Here is a 20,401-nt window from a genome sequence, read left to right as displayed (position 1 = left end):
ATTAATGGTGAAATAATTTTAGGAGGTTTTTGGAACTTCTGATAGATAGTTGAGAAAAAAAGAAAGGTAGCAGTCATCAGAGACTTGTATGCTAGACAGTTAGCTCTCAGTCTAGGACTCAGTCCACTTCTCATTCATGCTTTGAATGCAGAGCCCTTTCAGAGCACGGTTGCTGGGACCTTCTTCTGTCTGTTAGGTCAGACTCTCTGGGCAGGAACTCAGGGCATCTGCGGAAAGCTTCTGAAGCGATTCTCAGGCACTCTTTGGCTAATAAAGCACCATTCTAGACCCATAGTTTTTTGTTTCAGAACTGTTCCATGAGGCTGTAATCAAATTTCCTACAAACAACAACAACAAAACTTTGCCTTATTCAAGTAAGTCTTTTAGCTTTTAAGGACTTAGAGAAATCTTATGTATAGTAAACCTGTCACTGTTTTTAAGCTTAGTGTTTCTGCCTTTCTTCATTGTACTTGGTTGGCTAGGGCGTTGGTTCCATAGGTGCATGTGCATGAGAACTAGAGATTGAGTGGTTTTTATCTTTTTAAATTTTTTACTATCTATTTATTTTTGAGAGAGAGAGAGAGAGAGAGCGAGCAGGGGGAGGGGTGGGGGGGAGGAGGCACAGAATCCAAAGCAGGCTTCAGGCTCTGAACTGTCAGTACAGAGCCCGACATGGGGCTTGACCCCACAAATTGTGAGATCATGACCTGAGCTGAAGTCGACACTTAACCGACTGAGCCACCCAGGTGCCCCAAGATTCAGTATTTTAAGGTTCATCAGATGTTCCCTCCCCTTCTCTGTTTTTTTCTGTACCAAAAAGTGAATTGCAGAATGAAAGGCAGGCTATTTATTGGGATCATCTTCAGTTTGTGTATGTTTGATGTGGGAAGGAGGCTGGGTTTCAGATAATAGAGGTAAAAATATTGTAATGAGAATTTGAAAAATACTTTAGAAAATCTCTCTAAAATCAAAAAATTCTGAAAAAAAATGAAGCATACCTTTAAGATGTAGACAAAATTGCCATTGATATATATGAAGATCATTAGAGGTACTTCCTGCAGTTGAATTGTCATGTGACTGCCTCATTCTCTCCCAGTACCATAACCTTGATGTTTTAGCAAATGAGTTTCTTAGTAGATATGTTATTGAGTAGCAACTGTGTATCAAGCCCTGGGGTAGGTACTGCCTAGAATACTAGGGTCAGATAAGACATAGTTTCTGCTTTGAGACACTCACTGTCCATCCAATGACTAGAGGAAGGTCAAGTGAGACAATAGATAGGAGATTATTGATGACTTCTATCAGTCCACCTTGAAAAGGGAACCTGAGGGCTTGTTCCCACTCTCTTGTCTAGTGTCCTGACTTCACTGATCCTTGGAGTCCACTGCTAGAACCACTGTGACATTATCTCTCACCATACTCTTGTCTTCATTCCCCTCTCTTCCCAGCTGAAATCCTACTCTAGGTCACTACAGTCACTCGCACATACCTTTCCCCTCCTTGCCTCTCTTGCTTCCTCTGGACTAAACTCCAGGCCACGTTGAGGCCAGCTTTCTGCCTCTGCAGTGCCTGCTCCTGTCTGGCTCAGTGTAACTGGGAAAAGGCTCACAACCATGCTGACTGGTTTCACTTTAAAGTCATGATCACAAAATTCAGTCGAACGTTAATGCTGCCTAGAGATCATGCTGTTCCTAGTGAATTTTTGCTCCATTTTAGCCACTGGAACATTCTTTCCTGCTTAGATTTCCAGTACCTCATCCATGCTCTCAGTTCATGTTCTTACTTCTTACAAGAAAATAGAAGCAATCAGAGAAGAACTTCCACAAACGCCCATAACCATACCTACCTACCTACCTGTTTTCATCTATGCTTACGGGCTCTGATCACTGTTGCTTGTTCAGGGACATCACTCAGTCTCTTCTTCCCTCTCCCACCTGAATTCATTCTCTTTCTGCTTGATGTTTCCCATCAGTGTAAAATGTATTATCTCTCTCAGAAAACAACAACAAGACCACCAATCTTCTTTTTCTTTATTTTTTTTATATATGAAATTTATTGTCAAATTGGTTTCCATACAACACCCAGTGCTCATCCCAACAGGTGCCCTCCTCAGTACCCATCACCCACTTTCCCCTCCCCCCAACCCTCAGCAACCCTCAGTTTATTCTCAGTATTTAAGAGTCTCTTATGGTTTGCCTCCTTCCCTCTCTGTAACTTCCCCCCCCCTTCCCCTCCCCCGTGGTCTTCTGTTTGAGTTTCTCAGGATCCACATATGAGTGAAAACATGGTATCTGTCTTTCTCTGCCTGACTTATTTTACTTAGCATAATACTCTCCATTTCCATCCACGTTGCTACAAATGGCCAGATTTCATTCTTTCTCATTGCCAAGTAGTATTCCGTTGTACATATAAACCACAATTTCTTTATCCATTCATCAGTTGATGGACATTTAGGCTCTTTCCATAATTTGGCTATTGTTGAAAGTGCTGCTATAAACATTGGGGTACAAGCGCCCCTATGCATCAGCACTCCTTTATCCCTTGGGTAAATTCCTAGCAGCGCTATTGCTGGGTCATAGGGTAGATCTATTTTTAATTTTTGAGGAACCCCCACACTGTTTTCCAGAGCGGCTGCACCAGTTTGCATTCCCACCAACAGTGCAAGAGGATTCCTGTTTCTCCGCATCCTCTCCAGCATCTGTAGTCTCCTGATTTGTTCATTATGGCCACTCTGACTGACGTGAGGTGGTATCTGAGTGTGGTTTTGATTTGTGTTTCCCTGATGAGGAGCGACGTTGAGCATCTTTTCATGTGCCTGTTGGCCATCCGGATGTCTTCTTTAGAGAAGTGTCTATTCATGTTTTCTGCCCATTTCTTCACTGGGTTATTTGTTTTTCGGGTGTGGAGTTTGGTGAGCTCTTTATAGATTTTGGATACTAGCCTTTTATCTGATATGTCATTTGCAAATATCTTTTCCCATTCCATCGGTTACCTTTTAATTTTGTTGATTGTTTCCTTTGCAGTGCAGAAGCTTTTTATCTTGATGAGGGTTCAATAGTTCATTTTTGCTTTTAATTCCCTTGCCTTTGGAGATGTGTCAAGTAAGAAATTGCTGCGCCTGAGGTCAGAGAGGTTTTTTCCTGCTTGCTCCTTTAGGGTTTTGATGGTTTCCTGTCTCACATTCAGGTCCTTCATCCATTTTGAGTTTATCTTTGTGACTGGGAGTAAGAAAGTGGTCTAGTTTCATCCTTCTGCATGTTGCTGTCCTGTTCTCTCAGCACCATTTGTTAAAGAGACTGACTTTTTTCCACTGGATATTCTTTCCTGCTTTGTCAAAGATTAGTTGGCCATACATTTGAAGACCACCAATCTTCTTTTGCCCCATTTCCTCCTCAGAACCTCCAGAACTGCCCTGATTCTCTTTTGCTCTTAGAGCAACGCTTCTTGAAAGAGGTGTCTCTACTCTTTCTTCTCCATTTCTTTCCTGCATTTCCTTCTTGCATCCATTCCAATCAGATTTTTCGCTTTTCCCCTTATCCCCACCTCCTTCTGGCCTGTATTAAGTTCCCTAATTCCCTTTATGCTGTGATGCAGCCGTCAGTTCCCAGTCTGACTCTTGGTCTGCCTGCAGCGTGTGTTTGAAGCGGTAGGCTGCTGCCTCCTTCCTACACGTTCTCTCTTCCTGGCCCTCAAACCCTCATGCGTTCCGCGTGTTCTTTCCTCACTGGCTGCTCTTTCAAAGTTTCTCTGCTTGTACCTTCTCATCTCCTTGATCTCTGTACTTTGATGTGCCCCAGAGCGAGGCCTTGAACTTCTCTTTCCTATCCGTATTTTTTCCTTGGTCATCTCATCTTGTCTTTGGCTCTAAATGCCAACTGTGTGTTGATGACTTGGCTCCCCAAATCCCAGGCTTGTGTACCCTGGTGCATTCATTTAAATGTCTACACTTAGGTGTCTAATGAATGGCCAAACTGGAGCTTCTGTTATTCTCTTTAAATCCATTCTGTCAACAGACTTCCCCTTGTCAGTAAATGGGAACTCTACTCTTCTAGTTGTTCAGCTAAAACTTGTAAGTTATCTTTGACTTTCGTTCATACCCCACATTTCGTCTGTCAGCAATCCTATGAGCTCTGCCTTCAAAATGGATTCAGAATCTGATGACTTATCATCACCACTTTTGCCCCCCTGTGCACTGTTAATGTCTCTTCTGGAGCTTTCTGTCTTCCTGCTTCTGCTGTTGTACCCCTCTCTCCCCACAGTCTTTCTGTTCACCGAAAGAGATAGATTGAGCCTGTCACGTAAGATTGTGACACTCTGATTGGAACATCGTTTTGGCTTTCAGTTGTATCCACAGTAAAAGGATAAGTCCTCAGAGTGACCTTCATTGCCCTTTATGACCTTGTTTCCGTTAAGTCTCTTGTTTCATTTTCAGTGCCTTCTCTTCTTTACTCACTGTGCTCCTTCATGGATCCAGAGCGCGCCTGCCATATTCCTTCTTTGGCTGCTTCCTCTCCTGGGGTGCTTTCCCCCCTTCGTCCCCATAGCTATAGGACCCATTCCGTTTCCTTTCCTATTTACTCAAATGTCACCTTCACCTTCAGAATAAGACCTTCCCTGGCATGATACCTAAAATTGCAAACTCCCTCCCCCCACCACATCCTAATTATCCCCCTCCTTCCTTTATTTTTCTCCTTAACACTTAACACTATTGCACATTCTATAAATATGTTACTCACTTCTTTGTGTGTGTGTGTGTGTGTGTGTGTGTGTGTGTGTGTGTGTTTGCTCTCCAGGATGTAATTTGGCGGGGGGAGGGGGGGGATCTACTTTGTCCTGTATCCCCAGAACACAGAGCATTGCACATAGTCTAGGCTGAGCAAGTGGTGGCTGAATGGATAATCAAATGAATGTAATGGCTGCTTTATAACACTAAATACGGTGACTTAAACACTTGGAATGTTACAGTGGCCTTTATTTAAAAAATTAGGGAGAGAAGAATTGGAAGGTATCGTTTAACAAAAGATACCCATAATTGGCAGAATAAAATCTGGTAACTCGGTATAGACTTCTGCCTTCAGTGCCCCCACCTCTCTTTTTCTTTGTTATAATTTTCTGGTCCAGAAAGTCCACAAGTCTGGGAACTGGTGATATAGATGATTCAAGAAAGGTGGCAGCAAACGAAAGAAGAAATACAAGACAGAAACTAGTGGAAGATGCATGCTTGAGGGAGGTTGTTTTTACATTTTTATTTTTTCAGAGTCTTGCCTATGCAATAAAAGACCTACCCAGTGCATTTATACTTATAATTAATTGGTTATTTACTTTAAAGTGTTTAATAGGAAGTCACTCAAAAAATCTATGCATACCTTAATAATTTAACATAAGACATAATTTTATATTCATCTGCCAATCTTTTATGAAGCGAGAGGAAGGATACTGAGGCTGCTCATTGAGATTCCACTTCTGCCTTTTGTATGAGTTTTCTATAAAACGGCAAGTGTATTGTATGACCTGCCCTTTATACTTTTGGTTTCTTTTTCGTGGAATGAGAACTTCAGACACATGCAGACGAGCAGTCGGGGACTGTAACCTTTTTAGTTTATCAGAATTTCCCGCAGTTTTTCTGGTTTCAGTTCAGTTCAGGTATTCTTAGTGACTGCCTAGTCCTAATGGCCAAGCCCTGCAGTTTCCAGGAAACTACTAAACAATAGTGCACATATGGCTTCATCGAACAACCTCAGTGGAAACAGTACCATGCCGAATTCTGCACGTGTGTGTTAATCTTTACAAAGCATACACTCGAAGTGTGCGCTTACTGCCCTTTGGGAGACTTGTACACTAATGCATAGTCGTGTAATCATGGTTTTAGTTCCAGCTTTGCCCATGTGTTATTGTACAGGAAGCAGTTCTCTGCTTAAAACAGGGGTAGTAGTAGGCAGTCTCTCTTAAGAGAATTAGTGTTGATATTTGCAGAGTGCTTTGGATTCCCCTGAACAGGCATTTAAACAAATAAACAGTCACACTTATTATATTTATTTGGCAGAGAACAATCTTAATAATGGATTATATTGTTTCTTCGAGCTTATTGATGTTTTTAATAAGGAGAAAAGGATATGTAAAGCTATGAATTTTCACGAATTCAGCTGTTTCTTTATGTAACGCGACATTTTGAATAGCTTATGGAATATTGGAATCTATTCGTATCTTTAAAAACTGTATCTTAATTTTATGTGGTGTGAAATCTTACTCAAAATACATGACCAATAGACTTTTCAGTGCCATTATTCTGTCTAAACAGGGCTCTTTCCTCCCTGTACTTCTTGTCCTCTCCTGACCTCTGCTGGTGAGGTCTAGGTGTGTGGGACTCCAGTCTACTATCCTCAGTCACCCATTCCAATACTCAAATAGGAGAGACAGAAAAGCATCTGAAGATTTGAACTTCAGAAGAGTTCCAAGATTTCTTATTCTAGAAGAGAAGTCCATTTAATATCCGTCCATGCATTATGTATATGTAGGGCCATTGCTGTCAGGATTATTAATCATGTTAATCACCTTAAGACAACTGGGCATCAGATTGCAAACTTCAAACGAAAGGTTTAGTCCTTTTCTGAAAACAGCTCATGGGAAGAAAAGTGCACAACATGGATGGTTTTCATAGTCAGTGAGGTAATAGAGAGCTAGTAGTAGACTTAAAGATTTCGGCGTTATTTTCCTTTGGATAGATGTCGTTTTGAAGTTCTCAGGGGAATATAATTTTCTTATACTAGGGTCTCCTGTATGATTTTAGCAGTTACAACGTTGAGCTCACCTAGTACCCGATTTTTAGCTTTTGAAAACCATTCCCCATTAAAAAGAACCACTGTTTCTTAAAGAAGTGGCTGATCTAGGTTTGGGGTAGAAAAAGTGTAAAGTAAAATGAACCTGATTATCTTGTGCCAGATAGGGCATGTCTCAAGGATGCATTTGAAGGGGCAGATCTCCAACCAGATAAGAGGCAGTCCTGCCAAATTTGGGACAGTTTGAGCTTCAAAAGAATAATGATGAGAGTGGATTATAACACATAGAATAAAATATTTCTTTGGGGTGCCTGAGTGTCTTAGTCAGTTAAACCTCCGATTCCATATTCGGCTCAGGTCATGACCTCACAGTTCATGAGTTTGAGCCCCACGTCAGGTTCTACCCTGACAGTGTAGAGCCTGCTTGGGATTCTCTCTCTCTCTCTCTCTCTCTCTCTCTCTCTCTCTCTCTCTTTCTGTGCCTCCCCCACACTCTTGTTCTCTCTCTCAAAACAAATATATAAACATTTGAAAAAATAGTTCTTTATACCATAGTGTTATTTCAAAGGGAAGAGGGGCTAGAAGAGAAAGATTTTTCAATAGAAAAGTGTCAATAATAGAGAAGGAGTCCTAGAAAAAAACCCTCCACATCATTGTAGAACCACCAGAATCAGAATCTGTTCAGGCAGGGGTTATTTGAGGGTAATAAGACCACTGGATAGAATTGTGAAGGAACAGGACGTCCACTCTCCCTCAAAGCCTACCACACAGATTACAGTTGACCATTGACCATACAGTGGGGGCAGGGGTGCTGACCCCTCGTGCAGTCGAAAATCCACATAGAACTTTTGAGTTCCCCTAATCTTAATTACTAATAGCCTGCTATTGACTAAAAGCCTTACAGATAACGTGAACAGTCAATTAACATATTTTGAATGCTATATGTATTAGATACTGTATTCTTACAATGAAGTAAGCTGGAGAAAAAATGATGTTAAGAAAATTGTAAGAAAGAGAAAATACATTTAGAGTACTATGCTGTATCAGAAAAAAATCCACATATAAGTGGACTCGCACAGTTCAAACCCATATGTCATTTAAGGGTGAGCTGTATAAATACATGGTGCAGTGTTCTAACTTTTTGCGTGCTCAAAATATTTCAGAATAAAAGTTGGGAGAAGTCAGATGTCTGTGTATGAAGTCAACAGAGCTTCTGGTAGCAATTTTGTGTAGACTTCTAATATCAGTAGTTCTGCCTTTTGGCGATACTTTGAAAGGTGTTGCCAACATGATGGAATGATAACCGTTTTTACCATTATGTAAGAGATACTATTATGATTTATTTCTGGTTATTTCTATATTACAATGATTGAATTACTTTCGGAAGTATTTATGATCTTGGTTCATCCATTCATATTTTTTCTCTTTCATACCCCTCTACCTCTGGTAGAATGCTATTAATTGTTTCACAGTGCTATTCACTCATTTTTCTGTATATAAATTGTGTTTAACTTAAAAATATTTAACTCTTTAAATATAACAACCACTCTTCTAGATGATGAAATTAGAACAGGAATATATGACATGGTTCCTATTGTCAAGGAGTTTCTATGGTAATAATAATAATAATGATATGATTTGGCCATTTAGGGCAACTAAAACACAGCTGTTTGGTATTATAATAATCCTAATAATTCTTACTTTGTAGACAAGACAACTAAGATATAGAGAGATTAAGAAACTTGCCCCAAATGAAACAGGTAGGAAGGGGCAAAATTCAAATTTAAACCCAGGCCAGCTGGGTCCTCAGTCCATGCCATAAAATGCTGAGGAAACAGTTAATTTTGCTTGGACCATGAAGGCATTTGAGAAAGGTTCCAGACCTTTGACATTTAACTGAACGGATATATTTTACCAGATGATGTTGGGGAAGAGCATCATGGGCAGACAAATAGCAAACTTTGCTTAAAGAGTCATGAAAATCTCTTAGGTGCTGGGAATGACGAATAGTTCAGAGTGGCCAGATCATACAAGTAGCAGGGAGTGAAACTGGAAGGTGAACGGGGCCATGTGGTGAAGAGCCATCCATGTAGAAGTTTGAACTTTATTTGTAGATAGTGGGTAGCCATTGAGGGGTTTTTAACTGTGATGCATTTAAAAAGATGTGGTAGCGGTGGAGGTGGAGTTGAAGACCACCCCAGCTACCAGTGAGGAGTTAGTGCCTTCATCTAGGAGTTAGGATTGCTGAACCAGGACAGGAGACATGATGGAAGCAAGAGACGTGGATGGACCGGCAGAATGTGGATTGGGGAGTGGGAAGGAAGGGAACGGTTTTAGTTTGACAGGCTTAGTAGGTAGTGATGCTGTGAATTCATGTTGGAGAAGAGAAGGGGAAGAGCGTGGTCAGGGAATAGTTTGGGATATGTTGAGATTGAGTATCTGCTGAGCTTCTAGGTCGAGATTCTCACTCGATGTTATATTCTGTCTAGTTTGTCTTGGTGTTACTGAGTCCACGACAAGAATGGTGTTCGTTAGCCTGTTTTTCTGGAGCATTCAGGTTCACATCTGTCACCTGTGGTTTCAGTTACTTCTTATTTCAGAATAAGTTCTGGAATAGTTAGTTGTAGCATGTTTGGCGATAGAGTATATTTTATCCACGAGTTGTAGATTCATGAGTGGGGGGAAGACATTCACTGCGTTCAGCTCAGGTGTAGCTGAATTGATGGCATCACGGAGTTAACATTTAAACGAGATGGAACTACTAATACATAATTTTTAAATCCTGCAGCATGGGAGCTTTTCCCAAGGTGTGTCTTTTTTTTCCCCCCTGTAGGGGAAAGAAAAGCATACTTAATGGTTTTTAAAAATGTGTTTGTGTGTTTTGTCCTTCCGTGTTAGTGTGTAGCATTTAAAATTACATATATGATAAATATGAGAATACAAGGTATGCCTTAAAAAAAGAATAACTCCTTCTTAAAGTGATTCATTGATAATTCATAGTCATAAAAATGAAACAGAGCAAGAGACCTGCTAGGTCTCAGCAGGGTTGTTCCTGGCAAAGTGTATGTTATTATACTCTAGGGTTGGCTTGAATTATTTGGTGTTTTCCTGTTGGTGGAGAAAGGGGTTGTGTTTGAAGAAGTCAGGGGAGGAAGTGCCGGAGAACAAAAAAATACTAAACTTCGATCAATCTTAATTTTTCACAGCTTGGCCTTCTCTAAAGTCACATTTAGCAGAAACATTAATTAGATTTCAGTGCCCCACTGAGCTTTAAAATTAAACATATTTCTGGAACCATCTGTAACATTTTATCACTAATAATATAATGAAGAATATGCTCAGTCTTTTGAAAAATGGGAATTATAACAGTACGTTTTGCTCACGAGTGATCATCTTTTATTATGAACAACCCATCACAATTTCTAGTAAGAGTTAAGTAATTAAAGGGTTTTAAAAATATGCCTAAAAATAAAATTCTCTAAAAATATTTGCGTTTTTAGAAATTGAGAATCTTTCCCCAAAATCAGGATTTTCTTTGGGATTTTATGCTTCTTTTAAATCTAAAAATACTGATGGTGGGCATATGCCATCTGCCTGTGAGACTGCACTGAAGACCGTCAGGAAGAGCCATTGCTTTCATCTAAACTATAATTACCTGAACCGAGGACACGTGGGAAGCAAGAGACATAGATGTGGTGGCTAAGCGTGTAGGTCCTGAAGCCAAGCTGCCCGGCTTTGGACCTCTCTTCAAACTTGACTTTACCAGATGGGGGAATTTGAAAGTCCTTTAACCCCCTGTACCTTATTTGTAAAACAGGGACGATTATACTTACCTCACAGGGTTGTCATAAGCTTACCGTTTAGAGCATAAAGTATGTCTTCGGAACCGTTTTCTTTCCCGTATGGGCTTTCCTTTCCTTTGCTTTTGCTTCATCCACCTATGACGCTGACAGAGGCCTCCAGAAAAGAAAATGTGGGGATTGAGGAGAATTGACAAAATGGCGGAATCTCAGCTCACCAGAAAGGATTACTTTGGATTCCTTTCGTGGGAATGAAATAGTTTGGGACCTCCTCTGTGTCCGGCACTGTTCTGGGGACTGGGGAGACTGCAGACACGTCTGCCTTCATGGGGTGCGGAGTCGTTAGGGGAGAATGCACGTTAGGTGCGCAGCAGCAGTGGGCTCCCTGACTCTGAAGCCCGGCAGGAGACGGTCTGACCCGGTTACACAAAGAGGTCCCCACAGACTTTTTGGCTGAGGAGGGTATTTTTCTCTGTCTGAAAGGATGGGGTACAAAAGCGCCTTCCACATTTGTGTCAGGCTTCTGAAGAAAAGGGACGGATGAGCTGTACATGCCTAGTTCTTTGTCTAAATTTACTAATCAGGTAAGTCACTTTGCCACCTTAGGAGTTGATAAGAGGTTGGACAACAGGCCCAAATAATTAGGAAGAAACGTCCTTTCTCCTGGAGACCAGAGAAGGAAGGAAGAAGCATTTTCTGTACCACCCTCCCCATCCCCCAGCTTTGCTCCAAATCCCAATTTGGTGTGACATCTAAGACCCCTGCCTACGTTTTCGGCCTCACCCCTCATGCTTCTTTCTTTAGCTCTTTAGAACTACTGTCAGGCACCACGGGCTGAATTACCTCAGAGCTACATCTATCCATGCTTCTTAGAATATTCATTCCCACGTTGTGCTTGATAAAAATCCTAATAATGTTTCAGTTCTTCATTTAGGGCTTATCTTCTTTAACATCCCTAGGTGGATTTGACTGCCCCTTCCATTGTGACCTTGCTGTCACCTTTTCTGACCTTATGTTGTCACACAAGTCACAGCACTCTCCCATGTCCGTGACAGTTGCCCCGAGCAGACGCTGACCTTCAGGGGAGCAACTTTACTTACTTTTGGACAAATTTTTCACTAGCATATTGCTAGTTATATGTTAATCTCTCCACACATAAATACCTGGTTCTCCTTTAAAGAATCATCTTGGTCACTGAAAACATTAGTTAGAATTCAGTAAAATGTAACAGAGGAGAATTGAATTTTGAAGGTCTTTTTGTTGTAGTTGTTGTTGTGGCTGCATAAAACATATTGCAAAGTAACTAAAAATGTCCTTTTGGTTTAGTTTTGTAGAATACATAGTATTTTCAGCAATTAATTTAAAAGCATTGGAAAATTTAAACGATTCCTTTCTCTTTACCTGTCTTTAGCTATGGGATACTATTGCTACAACTATAATCAATTATCTAACTTCTTAGAGTTAGAAAGTATATTTGCTATCTAAGAGTTTAACTTTTTTGGTAGTTTTTGTCATTGTTAAGCAGCATTTTTTTTATCTTGTAATTTTTTTGGTAATTTGTAAGTACAGAAGCCTTAAACAGTAACATTGGATTTCAATTTCATTTTAGCAAAAACAACTGGAAATTGAAAGAACGACTAAGTGGTTGAAAATGCTAAAAGGATGGGAAAAATATAAGAACACTGAAAAGGTAATTAAAATAATGTTATTTCTATCTGATACTATACAAATTGAATGTGGATTTTCCTAATAAAAGCTTTTCTTAAATGATAGGAGTATTCATATTCTTGTTAAAAATTTCACTATAACTTAATTTAGTAAATTAGGAGTATTTATGTTGTAACAGAATGTCTAGTTAAGAGAATGTACTGGACAGTGTAGAGGTAGGATGGTTTCAGGAGTGATTTGCTTCAGACTCTCCATTGCGTTGCCTATGACTTAGTTTCTTTCCCTCTCTCTTCTCTGTCTTCTGCAGTGTCAGCTTTATCTTGAGGTTGGCTCCCCTGTGTGATCAAAATCATTGCAGTAGTTCCAGGCTTCATATCCACATGTCACACTGCTCAGGAAGAGGGCTGGCCTCTCAAAGCTTTCCCTGAAGCAGGAGCAATCTCCTTTTCAAAAGCTTCTAGCAAATCTCCCCTGAAATCTTTTTGCCCTGTACGGTTGGTGCTAAGTTTTAAACCAATTAAAACAACACACACATCTATTTAGTATCACCCCAGTCTCCTCACAAAAGTCTTTATGCATTGGGAAGCTGTGAAGTTCATGGTGGTAGAGAAAAGGGCTCTCTGGTTTTTTAATGAGAAAAGGGCTCTCTGGTTAAATAAAGTTGGGAATATCAGAACGAGCCAAAGTTAAGCAAAGTTAAGTCCTTTATTACAGGACTCCTCAGAGTCTTTATTATAACATGTGGTAGGGGGACCACACCTTGAGGGACCTTAAATTGAGTGAAACTTATTAGATGGTGGAAATCTTTTTGTCATAGGGCATCTCACAGGACTAATGTTCCTTTTCTTTTTGAGCATCCTAAATACTCTTATTTAAAGTCTCTTAGACTCTTTTATTATTTTATTTTCATCAGGTGTAAGTTCATTTTGGGATTGTTGATTTTATTGACTGTTGCTTTAGTATTAGGTTGGAACTCAAAGATGTTTTCTGAGAGGAATCAGTTTAGAGTAGAATGTGAGGTATAACATCTGTGCCCTTGTTCCTTATCATGCTGTCGCTCATACTGGCCCAAAGTTGGCACCTACTTTACCTCATGTCCTTGTGGAAAGATTGCTCAAGTGGTGATGACAGGGTACATGTTGACACACGGCACCTACCTTTCATCTCCCATTCAGTCCTGCAAAATATTTGTAGAATTATACGGCTTAATGTTCTTCTTTAGTATACATGTATCTATGAAAGTATGTAAGCCTGTGTAAAAATAAGCAATTCTACTAGGCTATTATTCTGACAGCAACTCTGGCTAATGTAGTTCCCAGGAAGAGAGATTTTAACAGAACTGTTTCCTTTGATGTGTAATTTTAAAGCCCTTTCCCACAGCTATAATGCTGGAACTATTTGATGATATATATGGTCCAATTTGATGTGAAACAAAATGTACCTTCTTAAAAGAATCGCTGCTTTCAGTTCATACCTAGTTTTAAATTGTACTGAGGCAAAAAAAAAACAAAAACAAAAACAAAAAAAACCACGTATTTTTCTTCTCTTCCAAGAGGAGGTATACGTTTTCTCTCCACAGATTCCTTACTTATGTAATGGTAATACGAAGAAATTTCTAAAAATATCTTGAAGGAAAAATACAGTTGTGATAGAGAATATTGGATGGAGTTGTTAAGAATCCAAGCTTTAATGGAAGACTTTCCATTCAGGTTGTTTGTGTTGCTTGTGTGTTCTCAGCGTGAACACTGTCTCTCCGTTTTCACTGCGCCAGTGTTAAATAGTATTGGGTTTTAAAAATATAGTCTACTAAATGCAGTTATCTCTGGTTTTTTTTTTTTTTAAGTTTATTTGTTTTGAGAGAGAGCAAGTGAGCATGAGCAGGGGAGGGAGAGAGTGAGAGAGAGAGAGAATCCCAAGCTGAGCAGGGAGTCTGACATGGGGCTCAATCCCACAACCGCAAGATCAGCCCTGAGCCCGTATCAAGAGTCGGACGACGACTGAGCCACCCAGGTGCCCCAAAGTTATCTCTGTTAAGTGGAGACATTACGATGTAATTAGTTGTGATGTAATTGTGTCTAAGTTGTGTCACAGCTGAGTACCTACGAAAGATACACTTGTTATTTTTTTAAAGTCAAGTAATTGAATGGACCTTACATTAGCATTTTATTGTACAATGGGAAAATGGAGGCACAAAGTTTATAAATAAATTCCTCAAGGTCACACAGCTTGTTAGTCGCAAGCAGGAGATACCACGTCCAGACTCAACGGTTCATTTGTTATATCATCTTCTATGTTGGCTTTTCCTATTGGTGTTTGTCAGCAAAAGGTCAGAGGAAGTAGAACACGGTTATAAGATGCAGTAGGGCCTTGTGTATGGTTTAAAGCTGTTTTAGATCCAGGGGCTCCTAGGTGACTCAGTCGTGTAAGAGCTTGACTCTTGATCTCAGCTCGGGTCGTGGTATCACGGATCGCGCCGCACTGACAGCATAGAACCTGCTTCGGATTCTCTCTCTCCCTCTATCTACCCCTCCCTCTGTCCCTCTCAAAATCAGTGAATAAACTTAAAAGAAAAACAAATAACATTTTTAGATCCGGACCTGAGGGACTCCTGCCTCTCTGGAGGCAGAGATGAAGGCGCTAATGGAGCAGGGAAGCTGAAAGAAAATGGAGAGGCAGTAAAGAGACAAGCAGAGTGAGCTTCGGTTTCATGGTATACACTTGCGGTTTTGCACGTCCCCCAAACTGAGCCGTGTTTGGTGGGCTGAAAAGTTGACTCACTGGCTGCCATGATGATGTGGATCGGCACATTCATCACTATTTTCAAACCACTAAGGTTAGAAAGAAGTATTGAACATGTTAAGTCAGTTGATGGGTTGTTTTTCAGTTGATGGATTTTTAAAAGGATTTGTGTGACTGAAATAGCCTACTTGATTGTGTTGGCAAGGAAACAAAGATACTGGAAGCAAAAGTAGATTTCAGGGAACCTTACTTTATTTTTTCTTTAAGGTTTGATGTATCATATCCATTAAATAAATTTCTAACAGTTTTAAAGGTAGTACTTTTCAAATTGGAATATTAAAATGTTGTTTACATCCAACATATAGACACTCTAAATCGTGGTTGTTAAAACTGTGGTTTCTGAAGTTGGACTAACTGAATTTCAGTTCTTTAGTTGATTAGTTTATTAGTTTTAGGACTTAGAGTTAGTTACTTTACTTTTCTGCACCTTAATTTTCTCATCCATGAAACGGGGATGATAATCGTATCTCCCTCTTTAGGAACGTGATAATATTGCAAGAAATAAATTGATATAGAAACACATATGCTGCCTCCTAATAAATAATCTGAAAATGGTAGCGTAACTTTTATTATTAAAGTTGTTATTGTTATTTGATTGATTATACTCCTCCCCATCATCTCCACCCACATTTCCCCTTCCTGGCACATCTCTGTGTGTCCTTCAGTATTGATCTTCCCTAACTCTGTCATGTACAGTTCATGCCTCCCTTCTTCTGTTATGGTATCTCTGATACAGTCTCAAGATGAGAGCCACTGTTGCGGGACCGATAAGAAGTGACCACCACAGCAGATTCACTGCCCTCACCTCAACACCTTTATTCCTAAACTTTTTCTGGTTTTCCCTTTGACATGACGACTAACCACCCCTGCATGCCTACCATTCTCCTTTTCCCACCCTGGCCCCCTCTGAGTCTGTCTCTGTCACAACATCTCCCATCAGGGTGTGACAGCTCTGTAGCAAGTACTAGATGTGACTTTATTCGATAATAAAGGAGTGCCAGCTGATGCTATAATTATCTGTTTACATGATTATTTTCACTGCTACCCACTGAGTTCCGAGGAACTTTTTCACGTTCATGGCCATAGTACCTAGTGAGTGTTGGCCACAAAGCAGGCAGTCACTACAAAGTTTCTTTTTAGAATGAACGATACTCATTTATGACTTGGAACGCACAGCTATCACCTTGTGCTGAAGTCTACTACTTAATTGAAAGCTGTGATCTCTTACGAGGCAGTGTGATTTGCCGGAAGTGGCCTGAAGTAGGAGTAAGAAGATGAAGTTCTTTGACCTCAGCACCCATTTCTCTGGGCCCTGGTCTCCCAGCATTTAAAGGGGAGATGCACTTGCTTTGCCTCCTTTACAGACTGTTAGAGCCAGTACGAGATACTACTTTGCCAGTTAAAAGATTCTCAACAAATGTGAACTGGGCTACCGTTCTGGAGAATAAGCAAATTTTATTAGTAACTGTTGTACTTGATATAATTCCTACTTTGTTTTACAAAATTTCCAAAATTTCTATGATAGTTGAAAATTTGTGATGAAAAAAATATGTTGCCATAATGTCAGTCTGTGATGTAACAGTGCAAGTATTTGAAAAACAATAAGCACAGTTTATTTATTTTAGGGTCTCATAATGTAATTTTTCCTGATATATGTGACTTTGTTTACATGCTTTACTTCATTGCCTCCTAAAGCTTGAATTCCAGATGCATCCCTTTTTATATTTCTTTTGAGCTTTTTAATTGAAGTGTAGCTGACATACAATGTTAGGTTCGTTTCAGGTGTATGACATGGTGAGGTGAGAACTCTGTATGTTATGCTTACCTTTTAAGTACAGTTTCACTATCATCATTTTAATGCTTTCTGCTCTTGGATTTCTTTAATATTTTCTGATCCATGTATCTTAGTAAATTCACTTGAGCGGAACGGTGGCTACTAGCTACATGCATTGTGGTCTTGGAAAGATGGTCTTTGTTTTTTATAAAATGTAAAATCATTATCTTTTGCTAAAAGGCGGTGATATCTTGTGTGTGTCTTGGGCATATTATTTATCTTCTTTGTGATTCACTATCACCACCTAGAAAATTGGGATAATAACAGTTGTTGATGTGATTAAATGGGAGAAACATCTATAAATAACTTAAAATAGTTTCCTGGACATAGTAAATGCTCAGTAAAAGTTATGCCTCGTTTTTCATTTTAATTCTGGAGTAGCATTGGGATCATTAATTTTTTCTTTCTAACCTGAAGTGTCTCTCTTATTTCTTCTTGATATAATCATCCCTTGATTTTTTTTTTTTTTTTAGCACATCAAATCATGACCAAATGGGGTTTATCTGAGGAATACAAAGTTAGTTTAGCATCTGAACATCAGTTCAAGTAATTCAACATATATTAAAAAACTAAAAAAAAAGAAAAAACACTTCATCTGAATAGGTGTAGAAAAGGCATTTAGCAAATCAAACATCCATTCCTGATAAAAACTCTCAGTTAAGTCAGAATGCAAGGAAACTTCTCTGACATGATCAAGGGCGTCTACAAAACTGTTGCTGACATCAGACTGTCATGGTGAAAGAGTAAATTTTTTTCCCCCAAGATCAGTAAGAAGACATGATATTTACTCTCATCCCTTGCTGTTTAGCATTATACTGGAGAATGTGATCAGTACAATAAGAGAGAAAAGCCATCTGTCTTGAAAGGAAGAAATCAAGCTGTCTTTTTTGTTTTAATTTTAGATTTACTGTAAGATGAAAAATGGACATTTATATATAGTTGTTGAATACAGAATTGAATGAAAACAGTAAAATAATGTCTAAAGTCTTTTCAGGTCATGTAGTTTGAGAAATACATGTAGGAACTCTTATTTTTTTATTCATTGAAAACATCAGCCTAATGGAGATTCGAGTCCACCGAAGTTACTGTTTACCTGCCATCATCTTCCACTTGACTATTGAAATTTTCCTTTTCACATTTGCAGTAATTTCCACACCTTCTGATATTCATACCTGATGCTTACAGTACAATCTTTACAAATGTAGCAGATAATTTGAAAATACTTTTAGTGGGTGGTACTCCTTTAAAAAGTGTAATAATACATATTACAGCTTTGGAATGAATGTAGATGGCACACTTTCTTTAGGAAAGTAAATCTTAAATTCACTGTTCTTTTAAACCACACCCAGTTTACAATTAATGGTGGTTAATGTTCAGTACCTGGGAAAGCTCCAAGTAGCAGAGTCTAGTTTACACAAAATCTTTCCATATATATATGCTTGCGGTTAGAGTGACTGTGTGAGTTAGCACATGGATGATTCTAGTCACTATCTGCTGAAATTTCACATTTGAGGCGTAGCGTGTTCATACTAGGAGAACAAAGCTGAAATTACATACGGAATTTGCCTAATGAATCAACTTCATAACATTTGCTGTTTCACAATAAAAGTTCTACAGTGTTACTCATTTTAAACCATGCAGTCGGTTTCATAAAGCTACATCATGACTTTGTTACTAAAGCATTAGTTTTCCAAAACTAGGTAGTATGTAGTAGGAGTTGAAACTCTGCTTATCAGTTCATAACTTGTCAGCATTTCAGTTAGAACTTACATCTTATTTTCTTAGCCATACTATTAACATAGATTATTTTGATCGTAAAGGTAATTATGTACCTATTCTTACCTTACTCCTTAAGATTTCTGCCACAATTTGTTTAATCATTTCCTTGTTTGGACATTTACTTTAAAGTTTCAGGTTTTATTATGCACAACTTTGTAATGACCACAATAGATTTGTATGTTATTTTGAATAATTAGCCTTGAGGAAAAAAAAGAGACAATCTCAAGAAGGTGGAGAAGTGTATACAGTCTTAAGATTCGTAGAGTGATAGAAGTGTACAAGGACCCAAAGAGTTGATGAAGCTGATGATTTATTCTTCATTTCGTTCAAAGGTGATGGCAAGGTATTCCTGAAGAGCTACCAAAATTGAAAAGAGGAGAGGGAAAAGGGAGAGGCAGGGAGGGGGGGTGGTGGGTTGGAGGGGAGAGACAGGGAGGCCAGGAGTCAGGGAGAGAACTGAAGATTGAGGGTGGAGTTAGCCGAAGATAACAGGATATGTTATGTTGACACATTCTGGAGAGCCCCAGAGAGGGGTTGCTGCAGGAAAAGATATTGGGGCTTCCAGTATTTACACGCCATGAAAACACTTGTGGGACAAGGCGACCTTTTTGTTATTTGGAGCCTTTTAGACGAACGGGGGAAAAGGAAGAAAGTACATAACTAGTTAATTATATCAACAGGGAATGTGTAAATCGTGTTCACACCTTAAAAAAGAGCACTGATTATGCTTTCATTTTGTATGAGGGGTGCCTTTGTAATAGCATGAAAATACTGAAATGTACTAGTCATATTACCACCTTCTTACTTGTGACTTCTTTCTGTGTATGTCTCCATCACTATCCAAAGAGGAGAGATGATAGGATCCAAGTGTGCCATGTCAAAATGTATCATTTGTCATGGATACTTTGAAAACGAGGGACTGACAGATACTAATTAGTTTGATTTGAGGGATCAATCTAAGATTTGGTCATTTGTAACCTTCAATTTATGTTTCTTTTAATAAGTTTCATAGGAGAATTTACAAAGGAATCCCACTCCAGCTCAGAGGTGAAGTCTGGGCTCTACTTCTGGAGATCCCTAAAATGAAAGAAGAAACAAGAGACCTTTATAGTGTGAGTATCTACAGCTAACTTGTTTTGAAATTGAAAAGTAAAACCCATTTCCTTTCGCTTTCAAGGTGATGTAAGATATTCATGTCATTTCAAGTTATATTAAAATTACAGTACATTGAGTTTTCTAAGAACATGTTATTTTCTATATCAGTCGGTCAGTATCAAGTGCTTTTCGTGTACTTGAAATGATCAGTGTTGGGGCATATTCGTGAGGAAAACGGACTAACCCCTCATCGCAGCTGCCCTCTGGCAGTGTGGTGTCACTAAAGAGATCTACGGTTCCCCCTCATGGACATGGTGGGAAGACGGCTGTGGGACTACCGTTATTCAACAGCTGCCTGTGTGTGCTTGACTGTTTGCTTCTGGGCATGAGAAAAAAGTTTGCCTCCAAGATTAGTAGGTATTTCCCAGTTTTGTTATTTATTAATAAAAAGTCCAACTTTTGACTCCGTGATGAGTAACACTTCCCTTAAACTAGCTAATGTGTTAAATTTGTCTAGTCATTCCTTCAATACCCTTTCTAAACCTACCTTTTATATCAGTGTTTGAAAGGAATAGGAAACATACCTAAAAATCATTCTGAAATATATTCCTCAGAAAATGTAAATAAATGGAATAAATTAAAGTAGAATA

The 20,401-nt window shown here is 39.2% G+C and overlaps 1 protein-coding gene and 1 long non-coding RNA gene across 9 annotated transcripts in view; one reads left to right on the top strand and one right to left on the bottom strand.

Annotated features, from left to right (window-relative positions):
- Nucleotides 1-11,819, bottom strand: part of LOC122240216 — an 83,288-nt gene extending 71,469 nt beyond the window's left edge. For all 3 annotated transcript variants that reach the window (XR_006219599.1, XR_006219600.1, XR_006219601.1), the window contains exons 1-2: nt 11,420-11,819; nt 10,634-10,733 (exon numbers count right to left, since the gene is read on the bottom strand). This is a non-coding gene — a long non-coding RNA (uncharacterized LOC122240216). The remainder of the gene's footprint in view (nt 1-10,633; nt 10,734-11,419) is intronic.
- The window catches only part of USP6NL (USP6 N-terminal like), a 183,583-nt gene that overhangs the window by 113,178 nt on the left and 50,004 nt on the right, over nt 1-20,401 (top strand). For 3 of the 6 annotated variants that reach the window (XM_042991023.1, XM_042991024.1, XM_042991025.1), the window contains 2 exons: nt 12,186-12,266; nt 19,661-19,768. In XM_042991023.1, coding sequence (XP_042846957.1) covers nt 12,186-12,266; nt 19,661-19,768 — 189 coding nt within the window. Of the gene's footprint in view, nt 1-308; nt 375-5,121; nt 5,231-12,185; nt 12,267-17,390; nt 19,000-19,660; nt 19,769-20,401 lie in introns of those variants that run through there. The other 3 variants (XM_042991027.1, XM_042991026.1, XM_007081199.3) reach the window with 3 other exon arrangements.

The sequence above is a fragment of the Panthera tigris genome, chromosome B4 (genome assembly GCF_018350195.1).
Source record: "Panthera tigris isolate Pti1 chromosome B4, P.tigris_Pti1_mat1.1, whole genome shotgun sequence".
NCBI lineage: Eukaryota > Metazoa > Chordata > Mammalia > Carnivora > Felidae > Panthera > Panthera tigris.
Note: the sequence above shows the minus strand (reverse complement) of the source record. Positions and strands in the feature narration are given on the sequence as shown.